Source organism: Rhipicephalus microplus, chromosome 6 (genome assembly GCF_043290135.1).
Source record: "Rhipicephalus microplus isolate Deutch F79 chromosome 6, USDA_Rmic, whole genome shotgun sequence".
In the NCBI taxonomy this organism is placed as follows: domain Eukaryota; kingdom Metazoa; phylum Arthropoda; class Arachnida; order Ixodida; family Ixodidae; genus Rhipicephalus; species Rhipicephalus microplus.
In genome coordinates this window covers 174,703,782-174,728,913 of record NC_134705.1, presented here as the reverse complement: position 1 = coordinate 174,728,913, position 25,132 = coordinate 174,703,782, and the positions used below count along the sequence as shown (strand labels likewise).

Here is a 25,132-nt window from a genome sequence, read left to right as displayed (position 1 = left end):
ATTTGCTCAGAAACAGAGAAAAAGTTGTGCTTGAAGGATGTGGCCAGTGTATTTGCACATGAAAGTTGGATGTGTTTGCTATGTTGCTGATGTACCAAACTTGTTTAAAACTTGTGACATATATAGCCAGTCTAATATGAGTTTAGCAAGGTAGGACAACTAAATGTTGGCTCGATCCTTTCTATTGATGTTCTCTTCACAACTGAACTTTTCTCATGGTAGGCAGTTTCTTGTGTGTGTGTGTGGGGGGGGGGGGGGGCGTGTGTTTTGCAGTCAAATGATTTAGCCTTAATTAGTACATGGTTTTTGATTTATCAATCTTGTGAGGATTACAGGCAAGTAATATAGCAGGTCTGTGCCACCGCTTGGGCTTTGTGAAAAGACACACCTGTGAATAACAGATGCTGCTATCAACATATCAGCCAAATCTTGCAGCTGCAAGTGACTTTTTTCATATAGATGACTGTGCTCACTTCGAATTTTCGGATGCCTGTATGTGGTGTAAAACAACTGAAAGCATGCTATTGGCCTATAGCCGAAATAAATCAAGAGCAGCGTTTTAATCGAATGTGCTTCTTGCCACAGTGTGCTGCCACATGCTGGCACTGCTGTCCAAAATCTAACATTGCATAGTCACACTCGCACATAGGAATGGCAACACGAAAAAGCTACTGTGTTTCTTCAAGCATGCTCTAGCTCATAATGTGTGCTTACATATCGCACTTCTTTACTGCCATTTCTCCCTGTAGTTTTTGGCGCAGCTTGTTGGGACCGACGAGAAAAAAAAGAAAGCGGTTGAAGTGTGCAATAAACCCCTCAACTTGCTTTGAAATATTTCTGGCAGTGAATTTGCGAGGCATTAAGTTGTGATGATGAAGTCGATTATTGATCACTCAAAGAAGCATTTCATTATTTAAATTATCTCATCTAGTATGGATTATGACACTAATGTAGTGGCTCGTCATTAAAGGCAAAGCACTATGTGGGAGAGACAGCTGGGGTTGGCTTGTGTTGTGAAACGGAGAAACTGCAGCACCACCCGAGGCTTTGGAATCCACGCCGTTTGGAAAAATTATTGTATCAGCAAGCTCATTTCACAGTAGTGGACTGATTATTAAGTTATCTCCCTTGGAATGTTTACTGGCCCTATAACTTAAAATTTAGAAATTATGTTAATATTGCTCTTTGATGAGAAGTTTTGTTTGTATTGTTTCAAGTTATGTTTATACTGTCATCTGATAAGCTTTGGATACTAGTATCTTGAAATTTCTAGACATCATCTATCATTGTCAGCATTAACTGTGTTGCTATCTGGCACCTGCAATCCCATTTGTACACAGAATAAAGCGTTCATCTAGGCTGAAAGCTGCTTTGCATATTTAAAGCTCAGTTTGTCAATTATGCACCACCATGAAACATTGTATATTTTATTCTACGCATCCAAAAGCTGCCAGTTGCACTCTTTGAGTCATCATAATATTTCACACAATGGTCGTCAAGTGTTCAATAGAAAACACTGATACAGTAATATACATGCAGAAATGACCAATGATATATATGTGGGCAGTGTGTTCAAAAAAAAGAAGTACCGTTAAAATGACAGTAATGCATCTTGAAGATCCAATAAATGAACAAAAGACTAAAAACCTAAAGACTAATATATGCCATAAAAATGACCAATCAAACTTATTCAAAAGCTGGTAGCACTGGTAAGACTGTGTATCAGTCTGATATGAGACTGGTAGCACTGGTAAGAAAATGTATCAGACTGATATGAATGTCTATAAGAACTGGTAAGACTTTGTATCAGTCTGGTACAAGACTGGTACAACTTATAGGAAACTGTATCAGACTGATACAGACCTCTATCAGAATTTTCGCTAGGGATATTACCACAGAGCTATGCCAGGTCTCGGAACGACTTTTCAAATAAAGATGCTAATCTTCGTGAAACATCAATAGTGGTCAGTGTTGCCTACACAATTTTATAAACATTACATATGTACTTCTTTGATACCACTATCACGTCGTGTTAACGTCAATTGTGGTTAGGTAAATTGCGCTGAAGGTGATTTATGTAGCAGTGTCCGGTGCCAGCATCTTCGCGAGCATCAGCGCTTCATATCAGTTTTTGGTGTTGCTAACGCGCATGTTTCAGTTCACACCGTTGCGCAAGTGCAAGGAACTGGTTATATAAACATCTGCAGCTCTTGAACATATATCTGTGCGTGTAACATTTGCACATAAATTTAGGGTCATTTTTTGACGTGTCGCTCAATAAAAAAAATTCCAACACAGTCAACTTCCCTCCGCATGCTCCGCATAACGTGGATTGCCAGGTACGTGGGGTCTGCCGAATTTTTTTCTGCATTGTTCTACTTGCCACGGGAACTAAATGACTTTCAGAGGTTGACGCAATGGCGCCGCGTCACCCATGTAACGCTGGTACTAGAAGCAAGCAATATCGAAGGTCAAAAAGTGTCCTGTGAATGTGCAATGCATGTGCCGTTTGCCACTAAGGATAAATATTTTTTATTGAAACTCCTTGCAGGCATTGCCATGGTTCAGCTTCACACTTGAATTTTTTTCTTTATTAGAACGGAATGCAACCGACAGAGTTCAAGCACAGATTCTGTCAAAATGTATATTGTGAGGAGCCCTAGCGCTGTACTGACATGCTGTTCACTTTGGTTTATGTTTGCATATGCCGCACGCAACAACTGATGGAAAAACAATGATCCCAATGTGCAGCATTGCTACGACCACTTATTATGTTCAGCACCGAAAGTCGTGCATACACGTAGGCTAGCCAACGAAAATCTGCACAATTTGCCAATTTCACTGTGCTAAATAACACTTGCTCGTGAATGGAGCGTCGACGGACCCCCGTATTTCAAGCTTCAAATAAAGCTACTTATCGTTGGGGAAATCCGTTCGCAACGTCTGCCACAATGGCAAGGTCGTTGGCATCTTGGTTCACACCGTCTTCGAGGCTTTCTTCTTCGCTTGAGCTGGTGGCAATAGAGTCGAAGTCAAAATGCGCAACGTGCACGTCGTCGCATATGGTGATGGTATCGGTAACACACATGCAACACTTTCAACCCACTGACACGTGCAGACCACGCGGCAACACTCGCAACACTGACTGCGTGCTGTTTCGTTGCAGACGACGACACTGCTCCTTCGGCTTGTGATGTCACGCACGCCATGACAAAATGGCGATGGCCGTCTGTGGGCACAGTTTACAGCCGATGACTTCTATGGCTTATTTTGCACTGAAATAATCTTTCAGTCCAGTTTTTACACTTGCGCTGGAATATGTGACCCTCTACCTTCGTTTTCTGCTGAAAACCGTCAATTGTTGGGTGACCATGTCATGAGAACATTACTATCAAGAGAACGGCTGTTCCACTTACATTGAATGCATGCTATACTACATGGTTCAACTTGTACTAGTATAATCTTGTTCTATAATGCTGATGTATATGCTCTCATACTTCAGTAGGTTCTTTTGCTGGAACCTCTTTCAGGTGACAGGAAATGGTGTAAGAGACTATTTTGAGTGTAGTTTATATGTTATGGAAACAGTTTCTTTCTCTAACTCTGTACCTAAAAAGTCACCTGTATGGACATAACGAGCAAATAATATAAAGGCTCACCAGGTGTGCTTTGTTGCTGATAACTACAGACAACTGCTGACAACTACAGTGACAGCTGCTAACAAGGCTACAGAGGTGAAATGCTTAAGTACTTGTGTGCGTGTATGCAGCTACACATTAGAGAATGCCAGGCACTTCTAAATTGAGATTTCTTCAGCACGGCATAACTCATAACAATGGAATGCTGCTGTCATGTCAAACTTTCATATTTAAATGCAGTTTCTTTTCAAGTGCTTGCTTTTTTTTTTGCAGCTTCACGGTATTGCATCGATCAAGCAGCTATGGATGCTGAAAAGTTGCATCAGGAGACCCTTCACACCTGCAGCTTTTGCGGCTACGTGACTCATCATTCAAACCACCTGAAACAGCACGTCAGGGTTCATACAGGCGAGCGGCCATACCAATGCCACTTGTGCCCGCACAGCTGCAAACACAGCTCCGCATTAGCGAGACACTTGCGCACCCACACGGGCGAGCGGCCGTATAAGTGCCATTTGTGCCCCCAAAGCTTCTCGGAAAACGGCACACTCAATGTTCACTTGCGTGTCCACACGGGGGAACGGCCATATAAATGCCGCATGTGCCACCAAAGCTTTTCGCATAAGAGCACATTGAACATTCATATGCGTATCCACACAGGTGAGCGGCCTTATAAATGCCACTTGTGCCCCCAAAGCTTCTCTCAAAGTACCTCATTGAAAATTCACCAGCGTGTCCACACGGGCGAGCGGCCATATAAATGCCGCCTGTGTTCACAAAGCTTCTCAGATAAGAGTGCATTCAATGTTCACATGCGTATCCACACGGGGGAGCGGCCTCATAAATGCCACTTTTGCCCCAAAAGCTTCTCTGCAAACAGCACATTGACCGATCACCTGCGTGTCCACACGGGGGAGCGGCCTCATAAATGCCACTTGTGCCCCAAAAGCTTCTCGGCAAACAGCACATTGACCGATCACCTGCGTGTCCACACGGGGGAGCGGCCGTTTAAATGCCACTTGTGCATGCAAAGCTTCTGCCGAAAATCTGCATTGACTGTTCACCTGCGTGTCCACACGGGCGAGCGGCCATACATATGCCGCTTGTGCCCCCAGAGCTTCTCTCAAAGTAACTCATTGAAACTTCACCAGCGTGTCCACACAGGCCAGCGGCCATATAAATGCCACTTGTGCCCACAAAGCTTCTCAGCAAAGAGCAGCTTGAATACTCATCTGGACACCCACACAGGCAAACAGCCTTATAAATGCCATTTATGCAACAAAAGCTTCAGTCACAAATCTACATTAAATGTTCACATGCGTGTTCACACTGGGGAGCGGCCATATAAGTGCAACTTGTGTCCTCGAAGCTTTTCAGTAAAGAAGACATTAAATTATCACCTGCAAACCCACTCAAGCAAATGACCACGTAATTCCATTTATGTACCCGAAGCTTCTCAGGAAAGCGCATGTTGAATGTTCATCTGCGTGTCCACACGGGCGAGCGACCATATAAATGCCATGTATCCTCAAAGCTTTTAAAATAATAGCACATGGAATGTTCACATGCGTATCCACACAGGGGAGTGCCTTATAAATGCCACTTGTGCCCCCAAAGCTTTTCAGCTGAGAGCGAATTAGCTGTTTTTCTGCATGTCCACACGGGCGAGCAGCCATTTAAATGTTGCCTGTGCCCCCAAACCTTCTCAGATAAGAACACATTTAATGTTTACATGTGTATCCACACTGGCGAGTGGCCCTGTAAATGTCACTTGTGCCCTGAAAGCATCTTAGTAAATAGTAAAAGGCAAATTGAATGTTCACCTGCTGGTCCACACGGCTGAGTGGCTGTATAAATGCCACTTGTGCCCACAAAGCTTTTCAGTAAAGAGCACATTGAATGTTCATATGCCTATTCACCCAGAACAGCGGTTGTACAAAATGCTACCTTTGAACTCAAAGCTTCCTTCATAAATCTGAATTGATTGTTCACCTGCATGTCCACATGGTCGAGCGGCAATACAAATGTAGCTTGTGCCCTCAAAGGTTTTTGTAGCTTTGCATTTCATTGGACACTGTGCGTTTCTTAGGTCTCCTTTTCTTTTCTGTTACTTGTGCAGTCTCCATTGTTGCTTTGTTTGTTATGTTATGGCGTTTATTAACAGGCACACAGCGAGTATACACAATGGCGACAGTAACGGCCAAGCACGGACTCTCAGAGCGAGCGGCGTCCTTTTTGGGTAGACTCACTAGAGAACACTTGAGTTTGACCCACTTCAGTGTTCGGGGGCTTCTCTACAATTACCCCGGGGTCGAAGAGGGAGCCGCCTGGCGACCTAACAGCTTGTCACTACGAGCGGGTCATAGTAAGCCTTCAGGCGCTCCACGTTGACTATGTCGCGCCCGCGACGGCGCATGTCCGAAGATTGTTCAATTGGCTCGACAAGATAGTTGACTGGAGATGTGCACTCGATCACAGGGTAGGGACATTCATATTTCAGGAGTAGTATGGAAGAAAGGCCAGCAACAGAGGTCGGGATTGAGAGCCATACAAGGGAACCAGGAAGGAACGTGGGTTCAGAAGTGGCGGAGCCATCACGAATACTCTTCTGCTACTCTTGCTCATGGGTCGTAAATGTCTTGGCCAGCTCGCGACACTCTTCAGCAAGCCTGGCTATCTCAGAAATAGGTGTACACTCAGATGGATCCGGCGTGTACGGGAGTATCGTGTCAATGGTGTGTGACGGGTGCCTTCCGTACAGCAAGAAGAAAGGTGAAAAACCGGTCGTGCTCTGAGGGGCGGTGTTGTTGGCCTAGGTGACGAAGGGCAGTATAGTATCCCAATTCGTGTGGTTGGCGGCGACGTACATCGAAAGCATGTCGCCGAGGGTGCGGTTAAAGCATTCGGTCAGACTATTCGTCTGCGGGTGGTAAGCAGTTGTTTTGCGGTGGACAGAACGGCACTCCGTGAGAATGGCTTCGACGACTTCCGACAAGAAGACACGGCCTCGATCGCTGAGAAGCTCCTGAGGTGGACCGTGGCGCAGTATGAATCGATGCGGTAGGAAGGACGCAACATCACGCGCAGTAGCCGCAGGGATAGCGGTGGTTTCGGCGTACCGTGTTAAATGATCTACGGCGACGATGGCCCAGCGGTTACCAGCCGACGTCAGAGGAAGTGGTCCACACAAATCGATACCTATGCGCCCAAACGGACGCTCAGGGCAAGGTAACTGTTGCAGACTGGCTGGCGACATGTGTGCTGACGGTTTGCGGCGTTGGCAAGCGAGGCAGGAGCGAACGAACTGCTGCACGTAGCGGTACATCCCGTGCCAGAAGTAGCATTGTCGAATGCGATGGTAGGTTTTGAATACCCCAGAGTGCGCGCATTGCGGATCAGAATGGAAGGATTCACATATCTCTGACCGCAGACTTCGGGGTATCACGAGTAACCACTGCCGGCCATCGGCGTCGTAATTGCGTCGGTGTAGAAGGTCGTCACAGATGGCGAAATGGCGAGCTTGACGACGCAAGGCACGCGGGGATGGCGCTGCGGATGGATCAGAGAGCAAGTTGATGAGCGGGCGGATCCAATTATCCTTTCGCTGTTCAGTAGCGATGATGTCAACATCAATGGCAGAAACAGCAGCCGAGGATACTGAGCAGAGCACATCACCTTCAGGCAGAGGGGAACGCGAGAGGGCGTTGGCGTCAGCATGCTGGCGTCCGTTGCAGTACAGCACGCGGATATCGTAGTCTTGTAAGCGAAGAGCCCAACGGGTGAGACGGCCTGAAGGATCCTTCAATGATGAAAGCCATCATAGTGCATGATGGTCGGTGACGACATCGAATGGGCGACCATACAAATAAGGTCGAAACTTTGTAAGGGCCCAGACGTTCGCCAGGCACTCTTTCTCCGTGACGGTGAGTCTCGGCTCTTGTGAGCATACGGCTTGCATATGCTATGACATATTCAGGGAATCCGGGTTTGCGCTGCACCAGGACAGTGCCGAGGCCTACACCGCTGGCATCTGTGTGCACCTCCGTCGGGGCCGTAGGGTCGTAGTGCCGTAGAATGGGGGGAGACGTCAGTAAATGGTGGAGCTTCGCGAACGCGTCGTCGCACTCAGACGACCGCGAATTGAGGGGCCCGTTACTTCCAAGGAGCTTCGTCAGCGGTGATATAATCGTAGCAAAGTTTCGTATGAAGCGTCGGAAGTATGAGCACAGGCCCACGAAACTATGCAGTTCTTTGACGGACGCAGGTTTGGAGAATTCAGCCACGGCCCGAAGCTTGGCTGGGTCAGGAAGAATGCCATCCTTAGACACGACGTATCCTAGGATGGTGAGTTGCCGTGCTGCAAAGCGGCACTTCTTCAGATTTAGTTGCAAGCCGGCATTGCTCACACGTGCGAAAACTTCTTTCAGATGTTGGAGATGCGTGGAGAAATCTGGGGCAAACACAACAACGTCATCGAGGTAACACAAGCATGTGTGCCATTTCAAGTTGCGCAGAACGGTGTCCATCATGCGCTCAAAGGTCGCAGGTGCATTACATAGACCAAACGGCATGACGTTGAATTCGTACAAGCCGTCGGGTGTGATGAACACAGTCTTCGGTCGAGCGTCATCAGCCATGGGTACTTACCACTACCCCGAGCACAGATTGAGAGAAGAAAAAAATTCGGCTCCGTGAAGGCTGTCAATTGCGTCATCGATGCGCGGCAGTGGGTAAACATCTTTGCGAGTGATCTTATTGAGCCGTCTGTAGTTCACACAGAACCGCACAGAACCATCTTTCTTCGCAACAAGAACAACAGGAGACGCCCATGGACTGTCCGAGGGTTGAATAACGTCGCGTCTGAGCATATCATCAACCTGCTCGTTAATTTCCCGACGTTCAGCAGGCGACACGCGGTAGGGACGTTGCCGTAATGGTGGATGGGCACCAGGGTCGATACGATGTGTAACAGCGGACGCGCGACCGAGAGAATTTCGCCCGACATCCCAGCTGCTCCACCAATTTGTTATGGCGTTTATTAGCAGGCACACAGCGAGTATACACAATGGCGACAGTAACGGCCAAGCACGGACTCTCAGTGCGAGCGGCGTTCTTTTTGGGTAGACCCACTAGAGAACGCTTGAGAGCTTGACCCTCTTCAGTGTTCGGCGGCTTCTCTACAATTATAAGATGCAATGTTTTCATTTTATGCTTGTATGTAATTTTGTTGCTTCTATGATGTCCACAAATTAGATTTTCGCTGCTCTCTCCTATGGCCCATTTGTATTGTATGATGTTTTTACATTTTCATTTCTGTCTTGTATACGAGATTATTTTATACCAATTAACTGGTTTTCATGGGATCATTCCTGTATTTTTCATTACTAAATAAATTGTGGTGCGAGTTCAATATTATACGGTCTGGGCATCTCAATGCTGATACTAAATATGTATGAAATTCTTAGCATAACATGGGCTGTTATATTTAATGTTGGCTGTGATGTGTAGTTTTGTTATTGTCATTGAGTGCGACTTCACTTGTGAGTTGTCTTTAGTAACAATCATTGTCATAGAACTGCTCCTGATCAGCTAGTTTTTTACACATTGTTAACGGTGGTTGTCACTGTCCTCTTAACAAATCATTAGACAAGCCATTTGGCAATGCAGAATTATTCAAGCAGCAGCTTTACTGCCCTGGATTGTTCACGGGAACAGCAGCCACAGTGTATAGTGATGTCTAGGTTATAAGAAACACAGGCAGTATTAGGACGTCACTCGGAGGTGCTTCTAGTCTACAGCCATTTGGTGTACTGCAACACCATCAGGGGCGGCACGGTGGGGCTGAAGCCTCTCCGAAACTTTTGCCCCCCCCCTTTCCTCCCCCAAGAGCAAAAAGTCAAAACAAAATGCAGACATAGCCTAACTCCCTGCGCCCTAAAGGAACTCTGCTGTTGTCGGTGCCCTAGCCATCAGTAAGAAAAAAAGAATCCTGACACAGCCCTTGGGCACCATGAACCGTAGATTATGGAGGAAAGACACCTTATACTGAAGGGTAACAATATGCCACGTAGACACACACTGATGAATAACAGAGCTTTTTAATGTTACCAGACACCACTGTGCCCTTTTTTTTTTCCATAGCTAAACAATACAACATAGTTAATGCTATGAAGTTGGACCATGGAGGCATCTCTGCAGAGGCAGTTGACCATTGCGGATTCTTATTGATGGTACAGCTGTCAGATATGCCACAGTAGCAGTGGAAAACATCCGGCTCACTATGTTGCATAGCTTGGACCATAGAGTATGTCGTGAAAAAAAGAAAACTTTTTTTTTTCTGCACATGCATACTGAGCCACAGGCACAAATTGGAGAGCATTTGTGATAAATTCATCCTAAAGAAAAAAAAATCGTGTTAATTGCGTGGCCAATTTAGTGGCATTTCATCCTTAACATCATATCTGGCAGGGCTGAATTGTAAGTAGTGAGCTTGCGTGTTTTGGCACCACGACTATCCGAGCGGGGATTTTCTCTACATACACAGAACTTAAAGGGACCCTGAAACGGTTTTGACGTTTTTTTACAAACACATTGGGCTGGTAAACCAAGTTTCAAGAATAATTTAGAGACCGATTTGAGCTCTCTGCGTAAACAGTGTAATTCATTACGACACTTTAGAGCTGCTAATCTCTCCAGTTCGCTGCGACTCGGCCAAACACGTTTTCAACTGGCCATACACCAAGCGACACGCTCTGCCCCACTGACATCGTTCTTTCCAGCTGATCTGATTGGCTGTGGAACGCGCATCACAGACTGCCGGTATCGAGTTGGCGGCGCTATATACGCGGATGTGATTTCACGCACATCGTGACGCAAATGCCGTGAAGGCGGAGCTTAGCCCCGAGCGCTCGAAGGAAGAGTTGAAGGGCAGTTAAAGGTGAAAGGTGAAGCGGAGGAGGAGGGTACTTTTTTAGTACTTGTAGCTCCGTTAATAATTGGTGTGTCGATTGAACTCTGGTGCCAATGATTTGATCCCATAGTGGTCAAATAAAAAATGTAATGTGAAAAAACAGTTTCAGAGACCCTTTAATGAGGGTCCCAAAAAATGCTACTTTTTTTTAATGCAACCCCGAGGGCTGCAGCCACATTGAGACGTGGAGGTCCAACCGCATCGCGACGACACGGGCTCCTAGGCAACCCTTCCGGGTGGTATACACTCTTCACTGCATTATGCGGAGTCCAGTTCATGTCCACGAAGAAAACTTAAGCCTGTGACTGCTGGCAAAAGATAGTTTATTACTTATGACAGATCACAGCAATCTCACTGTGCGATTCCTATTGTCAGGATCCACAGATTCCAAAATATTAAATTCGTATGTGTTTAGACTTAATGCAAAGCACATATTATGATCCCCTGATCTTCATACTAACACTCTGCATTCGTCTTATCCCATGGTCATCATGAAAAAGTGCATGCCAGAGTTATTTAAAACAACTTTACTTTTTGTATAAGGCACGACAGCAGCACACATGGTTGGAATCTGGTCCCTCAACTCACGAGAGCTCTTTGTGTATCTGTCGTCGTACATGACCTGGTAAGTAATTTGTATATCGTTGCTCCCACAAGTTCTATATTGCTATATCAAGAGCAGTGAATTAAAACAAAGCCTTTGGGAGAAACACTTAGGTCGAAACGTAATTATCATTTATGTATTTATAGTGACCTATTTTGGACTGCAACCTAAAGGAAGACTTGTAAAATAGGCTCAGTGGGGAGGCAGTTGCCCCTCCAATGGAGAACACTGATGAGTCACAGTGATGAGATTCCTTTACCCTATGGCGTAATGTTATCTGGGAATGAGCAGAAGAATGCATACAAGGCTAGGCGCTGTATACTTCAGCTGTTCAACCCTTGTATACAAATTTCTCTATGGAAATTTGCTACGAATAAATCAAGCTGCTTCGGATGATGATGATGGTGCAAAACATTTATTATAAAAGAGAGAGGTACGGGGCCAAAGCATGACCCTGCTACATGGTCGGCGTCCTTAGTCCTGGACACCGCATGACGAGGCCCCTACTCGCGCCCGTCTCACCAGAGCCGGTTGAGACTCTAGTGATGAGCAGTTGAGGAGGGCAGTCTCCCATGCCTCTCGGGAAGGGGTAGGGGAAGGGAGTAGGTGGGGATTTTTCGGACATGCCCATACCATGTGGAAGATATCACACGTCTCCCCACAGTGTGGGCACCGCCCATCTGTGTTCGCATCGAAATGCTTTAGGATTGCAGGACAGAGTAGAGTACCTGTCTGCAGGCGCCTTAGAGTTCGCTCTTCCGCCTTACTCAGCCCCTTTGCAGGAGCGGGGTAAAGGCGGTGAGTGTGACGATAATAGGTCAGAATTTCTTTGAACCGCAGCAGCGGTGTATTGGCCTCCGAGTCATAAGAGCCAAAGTGAGGAGCCCGGTGGGTAAGCGCTCGAGCGGCCTCGTGAGCGGCCTCATTACCTCGTAAGCCCTGATGGCCAGGAGCCCATACGATGCGTTTCGGGGCTGGATCAGCGAGAGCCCGTTTTAGAATTTGGCTGGCTAGGGGGGATATCTCTCCTACCAAGTAATGAGTACATGCTTTCCGGGAGTCCGTGATGATAACTTTCGAGTTGGGGTCCGCAGCAGCAAGCGCTATCGCGACTTTCTCAGCGCGCTCTGGATTTTGTGCTCGGAACGAGAGCCCATTGACATGCTTTTCCCGGTGAACTACAGAGGCCGTGTAAAATCCCGTGGACGAAGGCCCTGCTAGTATATCTACGTAGAATACACCAGGTCGGGAGCCGTGTTGCCTCTCGAGCGTCCGAGCCCGCGCCTGTCTTCTGCTTTCGTGCGTGTGCTTATCTATGTTACTGGGGAGTGGAGCGACCGAGAGCATATGCCGCCACAGTTCCGGAATACGCTCCGCCTCCTCTGCAGTGCAAGTGTGCTGTATATGTAAGCGGTTTAGCAGGCGGCGCCCGGGAGCCGTCTGCACGAGCCGCGTTTATTGATTCATAAGGTCGGCCTCCCGCAACTCCTGGTAGGAGCTGAGCACACCTAACGCCCTCAGTTTGGCGTTGGAAGTGGCCACCGGGAGATCCAGAGCTCGTTTAGTAGCCTTACGAATGATGGCATCTATTCTTTCGTCTTCTTGCTTGTTAGTGCGAAGGTATGGGACGGCGTAGAGGATCCGGCTAGTCACGAAGGCATGGGCGAGCCGAAGCGCGTCCCTGCCCCGCAGACCACCCCGCTTGTTGGAAACGCGGTGGATCATGCGCCCTACCTGTTCGCCTATTCTCTTGAGTTTCGCTATAGTGGAGTCCGGTCTGAGTCTGTGGTGAATGAACAGGCCCAGAATCCGGAGCTCCTCCACCTCTCTGATGGGAACCCCAGACAGGGAGATGTGTATGGCTGACTTATCTCTTGGCTTCGCTCTAACGTGCAGAAGCTCTGATTTGTTTGGAGCACATTGGAGTCCACAATCGTTGGCATACGCCTCGACTATGGATGCGGCCTGCTGAAGCGTTCCTGCATTTCACCAAGGCTCCCTTCAGTGGTCCAGATTGTAATATCGTCCGCATATACTGCGTGTTGTGTGCCTTCCACCCTGGCCCATTCGCTTGGAAGGCGCATCATAGCAATGTTGAAAAGGAGTGGTGATAACACTGCTCCCTGTGGGGTACCCCGTGTTCCCACTGCTTCGGAATGAAGACACTTTGAAAGAAGCTCGGAGAAAGGAATTCCCTCTCTTAAAATAAGCAATGTCGATAATTTGGAATATGGCGCGAGTGGCGCAAAATCAAGGTGGCCGCCATGCGGCAGCCTTTTGATCATTAATTCAATATTCATTGTATTTGTAGTAGCTGTTTTAAAAGTCTTAAATCTGTTTTGTAGCGCCATAGTTTGCTACAATATTTGAGAAGCGATTGAGATAAATAGAGGAGAAGCGTTGGGACAGAAAAAGTTAGAAAAAAAAGAAAAACTTGCACAAGTACAGTCTTGCGCACAGTGCATACAGACACTAAATACTCTTCGAACACAGCATAAAGCGTTCTTCCCGCATTATTACTTGCGTTCAAAGAACAGATTCACAGAACTTCTTTGACTGCATTTTGTTTTTTTCTCTCCTTAATAACATATTACATTTTGCAATTTTGAGTCGCTTGCGATGGCAGCGCTGTCTACCGTGATGCAATGTTCTTGTACAAATCACGACCTTCTGTATTTTACTGACCTGCCCAGCGAGCCAAGCGCCAGCACGCCCTTTTTGGTATTGGTGCCTACCGCTATGCGCCCTGTAGCGCTGCAACTTACCTCAACCGCACTGGTTGCTGGCGGCCAAAACATGGGTCACCGCGCTTTTTTTTTTTTTCCTCTGTTCGCGTGACGCTGAGAGAAAAGCAGCAATGTTTACGCGTACATACACTCTGGACAATTAAAATGAATCAAAACCTCTTTTTGAATGAACTTCATAATGACGATCTTTCGCTACCTGTCGCAGCTCGGCAGCTCGGCACGAGCTGCGACAGAAGCGTGCAGGTCGGTGCAGTTTGTACACCAGCGAAGCAAGGTTTCTTGGTGCAAAGTAACCGTCACGATGGTAGTGTGCTGCGTGCCTTACTGCGAATCAAGGCTAGGGAAGACTCCTGATGGGACTTTTCACGAGTTTTCAGTGACCGAGGTCCGTGAAAAACAGATCAAGGTGATTTCTGTGTTGTAAAGGACTACGTGTCTCTAAAAGAGTGAGTTGCTGGGCTGGTTGGTGGTGCATGACAGACTGAAACGCATATTAGCGAAAAAAAAATAAACCAACAACCTCAAGAAAGTAAACGTCGACGCGCTATACTCACAACTGTTTATTAACAAAAAAAAAAAAAAGAAAGATGACATGAGTGCACAAATGGAAACCATGTCACTACATGTGGTTATGCAACTAGGTTTTGAAACAAACCCATTGTGTGAAGAATTAGCATTGAATAAGTGATTTTAAGTGCTGTTTCGTTTCAAAGCAATTGCATAGTGTCTTTAACTGATTATTCCTGTACCTGCGATCTACATTTGCCATCCGAGACGAAGGTATTTATGCGCAAAATTATCTCTATTGGGTTGTTTTCTATGCGCGCCGGTTGCCGCGGACACTGCCAACTGTCGTAGTCCTCGCCCTTTCTTGCCCAGACAGTAAATTCAAGCCGGCTGAGTTTAATCCGACGGCAACAAGTCTATCATTGTATACACATATAGCTGGTATCATGAGTTAAATAAACATTTGGTGGCCAGCGCCGCTTTTTACAACCTGTCTTCGTCGTTATTCTTTCTTGTTTTGCACGCTGATACATGTGTTTGTACCTGATTTGCGAATCTATTTGAAAAATAATGCACTGAAATGTCAACTAAAGTGCAAAAGAAGATTCTCAAAGTCACGTGAGTTAAAATGATTCAAGATAGCCGCCACATATACTTAATGCGTGATGAAACTCTTCTCTAACCGGTGGCAACCCATGCATTCACCAGCGCTCAGCTGGGGTAACTCGAGCTCCCCTAGGCGGCGAAGTTCGGAATCCGAGCCGGCGCAAGCAGCTTCGTAGACCGCCGCCAGCTGGGCAGGTCAGGAGTACAGTAGGTCGTGGTCAGCGCTGACCACGGCGCTTGAAAGAGAAGGAGCGCTCTCAGTATCTCACAGGCCGAGAGGGACGCGGACAATGGTGTTCTGTGGCACTACCGTGGGACGCATTGAAGGGGGAGGTTGAGATTCAACTGCAGCTTGGATGATTGTTTTGGTGGCTCGCGTCTTTGCGTTTCTAAGCGTGTTCAGCGTCTCTTCGCCAAGTTGCGGCAGTACCGCAGTACGCCTGTACCGTGGTCCAAGTTGACCGGTTCGTTCTAGGAACTTCGTCGCAACGCTGAGTGTGGAGTACTTCACCTTCCGTAAGTGCTCTTTGTTGATGTTCCGTAGTTAATAGGGAGCTTTAGAAGTAACGCTTGCTGGCGCTGCGGGCATGGCTGGCGCCATGTGAGTTTTAGAATAGCGTTTGCCTTCCTGTAAGCCGCAACGCACTATCGCAGCGGCACCGAAACCTCGAAATCAGAGTTTGCGGGTCGCTCAGGCCGCCCACTATTTCGGATTTTCTGCGTGCAGGCCGCGAACGCGAAAGGCGGACCGCGTTACGACGCATGCGTAGTGGCAGCGACCGCACCGCAAGGGGTCGCGGTGCGCTATTCCAAAACGCTAAAAAACACGGACACAAGCGCGAACGAAGACGGTGAGACTAGCGCTGCCAGAAGTGGGTAGGACACCCACGACAAGTGCGTTCCTTCGGGGGAGCAGGGAGGCGGGAAACTTGCATGTTGTGTTTTTACTGTTCTTGGGAGTGACAAGAGAGATGCGGCTCTCCCCTCCCTCCCCGGTTTTTTTTATTGAGGGAGGTGGGGGCGGGGTGTTCTTGTCACCTTTATGTTCAACCCAGAAAATGGGAGCACTCTCTAGGCCCCTTGACTATGCTGCCTGGCATTATCACTCACAGATCCTTTGTGCTTGTGTGTAGCTGTAGACACAAGGTTGTTTATCACTGTCATTCAAACAGTTCAATTGTCCAAACCTTACAGGTAATGGACACAAAGGAAAACGTGGACACAAAAAGAAATGAAGGTGAGACAAGCGGGGCCAGGAATCTTTGTGGTGGGTTTGACTCTGACGACAAGTGCTTTCGAATGGACACAAAGGAAAATATGGACACAAAAAGAAATGACCAGACAAGCAGTGCCAGAATGCTCTGTAAAAGGGAGTTTGACACCGACGACAAGTGCGTTCCTTCAGAAGAGCGGGAAGACGTAAAAGGTGCGTTGTGTTTTGACTATTCTTCGTGGTTGGCGTCTCTCATAATCATATGGTGGTTTTGGGACGTTAAACCCTACGTATCAATCAATTCTTGGGGGTGACGAAGTAGGTGCAGGTGACTTTTTTTTTTTTTTTGAGCAGGAGTGCTCACTCACCCACAAAATGAATTAGTGAGCACTTTGTACAATCACTGACAAAACTTTTGTATAATTACTAACGGCCTTGTTTGCAGCGCCTACGGCAGCTGCTATGTGAGGTCCCCGCCAGCAGTTGCCACAGTTCTTGCCAAAGCCTCGCCGTCTCCCGCCTTGCTGGAGATTCGTGTAGAAATTTCTTGCCTGGCTATAAAAGCTTTTCACGGTGCAGAGTATTGTTACGGGGGTGAGAGAATGCATGAAATAAATATATTTACAAAATATACAGGGAGAGTCAGAGGCAGCTGCAGCCAAAATAGAACAGCAGCAACAACAACACGAGCACCTGCACTTTCATCGTCTTCGTCGTCTATGATGCTCTTTCGTTGCCGATGTCGTGTTATGCCTTTCTGTTGTTTCTGTGTGTTTTATAGCCCTTCTTGTCAAGGCTATAGAAATACTCTGCACCGCGTTATGAATTCAGTGCGTCGTCGGTCTGGGGCAGAGGATAAACATCTTTGCGTGTTATTTTGTTTAGCGCACAGTAATTGACACACGAACAAACTGTTTCATCTTTTTTTGTGGACAAGAACAACTAGGGATGACCAGGGACTCGAGAAAGGACGTGTGATGTTTTGCCATAGCTTGTCCGAGATGCTTTCCTCTATATCTTGCATTCTGCCTAGGACACGATGTGGACGCTGATGTGCAACACGAAAACCGTCAGTCTGGATGATGTGAGTAGCAGTGGTGGTCATGCAAAGGACGGGCGAGTTCACGTCGAATAGAGAACATTGTCAATTCAACAGGGCGAGCAAATCTTCAGTTTGGCCAGGTGTTAGGTCAATGCTTATGATTGCCGACAGAGGTGTAGAAGGGGCATTGAGTGGCGGTGATATTGACTTTGATACATTGCTTTAGTTGTCGCTTGGAAGAGCAACAATCGTAACAGGCTGAATGTTGACCGTGCAAGCGACTGTTAAAGCACAGGGTAGCAGTAAATATTCGGGAGTTTGATTTAAGGCAGTCAGATGGGCATACTCGTCGGAGAAACCAATAAGCCCTGGTGTAATCGCCTCTACATAGGCTATGGCGGTAAGGTAGACAAGTACATCGCTATCCACAGTGCTCGTGGAATTAACGCTCATAAACTCTTCGATCAATGGTATAAGTACAAAATTTGAAGTGGGGACATGGGGCATCGCCCTTCTTGTTCAAGGGACGAAGTGTTCGGGACATTCGGATGCGCTGATGACAAGAAATGGAAGAGGATGCACTTCGGAATGAGTTTGTGGGCGCACTCACGAAATACCACAAAAGTAGTGGGATGACGAATGCCTTCTGTGTAGACATGAACCGTACACTGTGCAAGTGGACCGATGATGGCGTTGGTTGCCGCACAAAGAGGTGGGTTACCGTAAGGGGTGGTCATTTTTTGAAGGTAGGAACGAAAATGAGCACGAATAGTTGAAACGGCAGCACCAGTGTCTATGCGAGCCTCAGTGCATACACCTCCTACAAACACTACTATCAAGTTCCATGGCCACGCGGTAGTTACAAGGATCACCACGGGAGGCCGCGACTTATCCGCTGCATGTGTGTGCGATCACACTGAAAAAGCCACGTATTCAAAGAAAAAGAAAAATGTGCTCAAGGTTACGAGGTGCGCGTGATGTATTTTCCTTGCCCGTATCGTCCTTATCGGCTTAGCTTCCGGCACCTTCGTTGGGACGAGAGAAGAAAGAAAGCGATTGCAGAGCGCAACAATTCTTAGTAGCTCCACTCGTACCGGACGAATTCCAACAATATTTGCTGAGGTGAATTTTGGAACAATACTCTTTTTCAGTGAATTCATTCCATGGCTACTTGAAAAAGTGTTACACGGCCCCTGTAGGTTAGTTGTTACATTCTACAAGAAGGCTCACATCACACTCAACCAGATAGGCTGCTTTTTACTGCACTGTTCACATAACAGCAGACTGGCGACGTCATTACATGGATTGCAAAGTGTAATAATTTTGCATTCTGATGATGTCAAACTGGAGTTTCATATCACTGCTTCAATAATAATTGTGGCATGTACAGTAACCTCTTGAAATCCAATTGCCTAAAATGCACTGGTCCTGTATGTATCCGCTGCTGCAAATTCCATTGTAGTCAGAGGTATTCGCTGACAACGTTCGTGTTTCACTTCACCATTGAATACAATATGAAAGGCACTAAAGCATTCTAATCAGAGTTTGCTTAATCGTTTGCTTTCAAATGTAGTGTAGTGATACATTTGGCTTACTTATAATCATACCACATAACACAAATTGAGTAGTGGTACAAGTGAAAGGTTGGCTCTACTTTGCCTTCCATTGTAGCATATTGAGAGAGAGTGTTTTTACTCAGCTAAGTCATGTAATTTTTCTCCATCTTGCATTATATCCTTTCGCATTTGCTAATTTAAGGGCACGGCAATGCTAGCGGCATGCCACATGCTTGTACCCTACTGCAAAGGCCACCTCGGCAGGGGCGTCACCGCACAGCGAGAGTGATAAGATCTCGGGCACTCTTGGAATACGCCAGGAACACTGTTATGTCGCATTGTTTTGATGAAATCGAAACTGACATTTAGTCGTGCCGTGCGTGTCATGACTCGTATGGGCTTTTTCGCTAGTCTGGCTGTACCCTTTCTGGCAAGATCTGGGCTTCAGTAAGCGGATTGTGCCAAAGTGAGATAAGACTGCGGTCCGTATGTGCACAAACTGTAACACAGAATTGGCTTCTTGTGTATACTTAATTTTGGTTTTTTCATTTTATCTATGTAATATGCATGGAATAACTTCCTAAGGGTGTATCTAATTGTAAATAAATGTAAAAAATTATCCCAGTTCTAATCGTGTTACATTTTAATCTCCCATGAGCTGTAAACAACCCATCTCCTTTGCTTTTGCTGTTTCCTCTCTTTTCTTCTTCTTGATGAAATTTTGCCTGCACTCAAGATGATTGATTTGTGTGTGTTGCCACTTTTCTATGCTGTATTCGTTGAATTGTAATTTGCTCATATCTTCATCTTTTAATGTAAGTTTTCACATATTTTGTTATGCTATTATTTCTTGCTGAATTGCTCCCCTGCAGTAATGCCCTCGTGGTGCGGCAAATATTTGTATAAATAGATAGATAGATGAAAGATATGCAGCATGTACATTAAATTATGGTTTCACAAAAAGCTTTATGAAATATGCACTCTTTCGGCACATGTAATGAACAAAGCTATTTTATATAGCTAATACTTATCTATTTCGTACTCTGGAACAAATAGCCACTGTTAAGCACTAATTAGATGTGACAGTGTACCGAGCTCGAAATTTCGATGCAATTCGTGACCGCATTTTATGTGTTAGGAATATTTCATGGCTAAAGAGTAATGCAGTGGTAAAGGTGTCATAACACCCAATTTTCAACCATAATCTGTGTTGTGCGAGTTGATTCTTGTACGCTCACAAACAAGCTGGTGAAATTTGAGCGAATTTTGTCGAGCCGTTCATTTATAATCGAATATTTTTATAAACGAGCAAGGGGACTGAGAGTCGGACAACACTGGCGCGATCGCTAGCCCTGACAACATTAACCGCTTGCAGGGCGAGCTGCTACAAAGTCTGCATTCTGGAGGACGATCGTGTTTCGTGGTCAGCTGCGCTCGCAATCGAACTTTTAAATGCGAAGCATTTCTTAGCGCAACTTCGGCAACTTTGAGCATATCTGTCTATCTATCTATATCTATCTATCTATCTATATCTATCTATCTATTTATATCTATCTATCTATCTAGCCACCTTATAAATGGGTGCTCTCGTGGTCACCCCCTTTACTTGGCGTGAACCAAAGTTAGCCTGGGAGGGTATAATGCTTTGATGATTATGACACGCTGGTCAAGACATGAATAATGTCACAATCCCATCGCCTACGTCCGCGCGCGCCAGTCAGTGGCACATACCCTCGAGTGGGTATGTGCCGCTGGTATGCGGGTATGAGCCACAGGTGTTTGACACTTAGTATCTACCGAGGAACGACGAGAACACACATGGGCAAATTTAAAACGCACGAGCCTTAACAAGTACCTGACATCGCTAGCGTCGACCCGACGAATGTAAAGTATAAATATCAGAGTCCCAGCTGGAATCGAACCCAAACATTCTGCGTGACAATGAAGTATATTACCACAGAGCTATGCCGGGTCTCGGAACTACTTTTCAAATACAGATGCTAATCTTCGTGAAACATCAATAGTGGTCAGTGTTGCCTACACAATTTCATAAACATTACATATGTACTCCTTTGATACCACTATCACGTCGGGTTAACGTCAATTGTGGTTAGGTAAATTGCGCTGAAGGTGATTTATGTAGCAGTGTCCGGTGCTAGCATCTTCGCGAGCATCAGCGCTTCATATCAGTTTTTGGTGTTGCTAACGCGCATGTTTCAGTTCACACCGTTGCGCAAGTGCAAGGAACTGGTTATATAAACATCTGCAGCTCTTGAACAGATATCTATGCGTGTAACATTTGCACATAAATTTAGGGTCATTTTTTGACGTGTCGCTCAATAAAAAAAATTCCAACACGGTCAACTTCCCTCCGCATGCTCCGCATAACGTGGATTCCCAGGTACGTGGGGTCTGCCGAATTTTTTTCTGCGTTCTACTTGCCACGGGAACTAAATGACTTTCAGAGGTTGACGCAATGGCGCCGCCTCACCCATGTAGCGCTGGTACTAGAAGCAAGCAATATCGAAGGTCAAAAAGTGTTCTGTAAATGTGCAATGCATGTGCCGTTTGCCACTAAGGATAAATATTTTTTATTGAAACTCCTTGCAGGCATTGCCATGGTTCAGCTTCACACTTGAATTTTTTTCTTTATTAGAACGGAATGCAACCGACAGAGTTCAAGCACAGATTCTGTCAAAATGTATATTGTGAGGAGCCCTAGCGCTGTACTGACATGCTGTTCACTTTGGTTTATGTTTGTATATGCCGCACGCAAGAACTGATGGAAAAACAATGATCCCAACGTGCAGCATTGCTACAACCACGTATTTATTGTGTTCAGCACTGAAAGTCGTGCATACACGTAGGCTAGCCAACGAAAATCTGCACGTTTTGCCAATTTCACGGTGCTAAATAACACTTGCTCGTGAATGCAGCGTCGACGGACCCCCGCATTTCAAGCTTCAAATAAGGCTACTTATCGTTGGGGAAATCCGTTCGCAACGTCTGCCACAATGGCGAGGTCGTTGGCATCTTGGTTCACACAGTCTTCGAGGCTTTCTTCTTCGCTTGAGCCGGTGGCATTGGAGTCGAAGTGAAAATGCGCAACGTGCACGTCGTCGCATATGGTGATGGTATCGGTAACACACATGCAACACTTTCAAGCCACTGACACGTGCAGACCACGCGGCAACACTCGCAACACTGACTGCGTGCTGTTTCGTTGCAGACGACGACACTACTCCTTCGGCTTGTGACGTCACGCACGCCATGACAAAATGGCGATGGCCGTCTGTGGGCAGAGTTTACAGCCGATGACTTCTATGGCTTATTTTGCACTGAAATAATCTTTCAGTCCAATTTTTACACTTGCGCTGGAATATGTTACCCTCTACCTTCGTTTTCTGCCGAAAACCGTCAATTGTTGGGTGACCATGTCATGAGAACATTACTATCAAGAGAACGGCTGTTCCACTTACATTGAATGCATGCTATACTACATGGTTCAACTTGTATTAGTATAATCTTGTTCTATAATGCTTATGTATATGCTCTCCATACTTCAGTAGGTTCTTTTGCTGGAACCTCTTTCAGGTGACAGGAAATGGTGTAAGAAACTATTTTGAGTGTAGTTTATATGTTATGGAAACAGTTTCTTTCTCTAACTCTGTACCTAAAAAGTCACCTGTATGGACATATCGAGCAAATAATATAAAGGCTCACCAGGTGTGCTTTGTTGCTGATAACTACAGACAACTGCTGACAACTACAGTGACAGCTACTAACAAGGCTACAGAGGTGAAATGCTCAAGTACTTGTGTGCGTGTATTCAGCTACACATTAGAGAATGCCAGGCGCTTCTAAATTGAGGTTTCTTCAGCACGGCATAAGTCATAACAATGAAATGCTGCTGTCATGTCAAACTTTCATATTTAAATGCAGTTTCTTTTCAAGTGCTTGCTTTTTTTTTTTTGCAGCTTCACGGTATTGCATCGATCAAGCAGCTATGGATGCTGAAAGATTGCATCAGGGGACCCTTCACACCTGCAGCTTTTGCGGCTACGTGACTCATCATTCAACCCACCTGAAACAGCACGTCAGGGTTCATACAGGCGAACGGCCATACCAATGCCACTTGTGCCCGCACAGCTGCAAACACAGCTCCGCATTAGCGAGACACTTGCGCACCCACACGGGCGAGCGGAAACACAAATGCCATTTGTGCCCCCGAAGCTTCTCAGTAAAGGAGAAATTGAATTATCACCTGTGCACTCACGCAGGCGAGCGATTCTATAAATGCCACATGTGCCCGCGAAGCTTTTCTCGAGGACCCGCATTGAATGTTCATCTGTGTGTGCACACTGAGGGTCCCCCGTACAAGTGCCATTTGTGCGCCCAAAGCTTCTCAGCAAAGAGCACATTGACTGATCACGTGCGTGCCCACAAAAGTGAGCGGCCACATAAATGCCATTTGTGTCTCAAAAGATTTTATCAAGAATCCACGTTGAATGCTCACCTGCGCTCCCACAGGTCTCTGCAGCCATATAAGTGCCATTTGTGCCCTAAAAGCTTTTTAGTAAAGCGCTCACTTGATGATCACGTGCGCACCCACACGGGAGAGCGGCCATATAAATGCAATTCGTGCACCAAAAGCTTCCCATCAAAGTACGTATTGAATGTTCACATGCGCACGCACACAAATGAGCGGCCGTATAAGTGCCACTTGTGCCCCCAGAGCTTCTCGGAAAACAGCACACTCAATGTTCACTTGCGTGTCCACACGGGCGAACGGCCATATAAATGCGGCGTGTGCCACCAAAGCTTTTCGCATAAGAGCACATTGAACGTTCACATGCGTATCCACACAGGCGAGCGGCCTTATAAATGCCACTTGTGCCCCCAAAACTTCTCTCAAAGTACCTCATTTAAACTTCATCAGCGTGTCCACACGGGCGAGCGGCCATATGAATGCCGCGTGTGTTCACAAAGCTTCTCAGATAAGAGCGCATTGAATGTTCACATGCGTATCCACACAGGCCAGCGGCCTCATAAATGCCACTTGTGCCCCAAAAGCTTCTCAGCAAACAGCACATTGATCGATCACCTGCGTTTTCACACGGGGGAGCGGCCGTTTAAATGCCACTTGTGCATGCAAAGCTTCTGCCGAAAATCTGTATTGACTGTTCACCTGCGTGTCCACACGGGCGAGCGGCCATACAAATGCCGCTTGTGCCCCCAGAGCTTCTCTCAAAGTAGCTCATTGAAACTTCACCAGCGTGTCCACACAGGCGAGCGGCCATATAAGTGCCACTTGTGTCCACAAAGCTTCTCAGCAAAGAGCAACTTGAATGCTCATCTGAACACCCACACAGGCAAACAGCCTTATAAATGCCTTGTATGCAACAAAAGCTTCAGTTCCAAATCTACATTAAATGTTCACATGCGTGTTCACACTGGGGAGCGGCCATATAAGTGCAACTTATGTCCTCTAAGCTTTTCAGTAAAGAAGACATTAAATGATCACCTGCGAACCCACTCAAACAAATGACCACGTAATTCCATTTATGTACCCGAAGCTTCTCAGGAAAGCGCATGTTGAATGTTCATCTGCGTGTCCACACGGGCGAGCAACTATATAAATGCCACGTATCCTCAAAGCTTTTAAAATAATAGCACATGGAATGTTCTCATGCGTATCCACACAGGGGAGCGGCCTTATAAATGCCACTTGTGCGCCCAAAGCTTTTTAGCTGAGAGCGAATTAGCTGTTTTTCTGCATGTCCACATGAGTGAGCAGCCATATAAATGTCGCATATGCCCCCAAAGCTTCTCAGATAAGAACACATTGTGAGGAGGTTTATTAGCCGTTAAAGACAGCGACGAGACAGCGTGAAGAACCGTGCAGCAATCGGCACAGCAACGAACCGAAGCACGAGCCGAGAGAGCCGGGCGTTGGCGATGCTGCTTGCTGCAGGCACATCTTCTTCTTCACAATCGCCCCCGCTGAAAAAGGAGCCATCCTGGCGACATAAGAAGTTTCAGGGAGAGGCTCATGATACGGTTTTTGGCGGGAAACATGGACGATGTCACGTGCACGCCGGCGCATGTCATCCGATCGGGAAACTGGCTCAATTGGGTAATTAACCGCAGAGGTTTTCGCTAAAACGGTGTAAGGCCCCTCGTACCGGGGAACAAGTTTTGATGAGAGTCCCGGAGTTTGGTATGGGATGGCAAGCCACACGAGAGACC

At 46.5% G+C, this 25,132-nt stretch overlaps 1 protein-coding gene across 6 annotated transcripts in view; it reads left to right on the top strand.

Moving 5' to 3' along the window:
- LOC119167111 (uncharacterized) overlaps positions 1-24,724 on the top strand; it is a 37,104-nt gene extending 12,380 nt beyond the window's left edge. The window contains exons 1-3 of one of the 6 annotated variants that reach the window (XM_075867054.1): positions 15,295-15,588; positions 16,267-16,498; positions 22,861-24,724. In XM_075867054.1, coding sequence (XP_075723169.1) covers positions 16,270-16,498; positions 22,861-24,431 — 1,800 coding nt within the window. In that variant the 5' untranslated portion in view covers positions 15,295-15,588; positions 16,267-16,269 and the 3' untranslated portion in view covers positions 24,432-24,724. Of the gene's footprint in view, positions 1-3,911; positions 5,626-15,294; positions 15,589-16,266; positions 16,499-16,730; positions 16,919-22,860 lie in introns of those variants that run through there. The other 5 variants (XM_075867059.1, XM_075867055.1, XM_075867057.1 and 2 more) reach the window with 5 other exon arrangements.
- Positions 24,725-25,132: the final 408 nt, after the last annotated feature.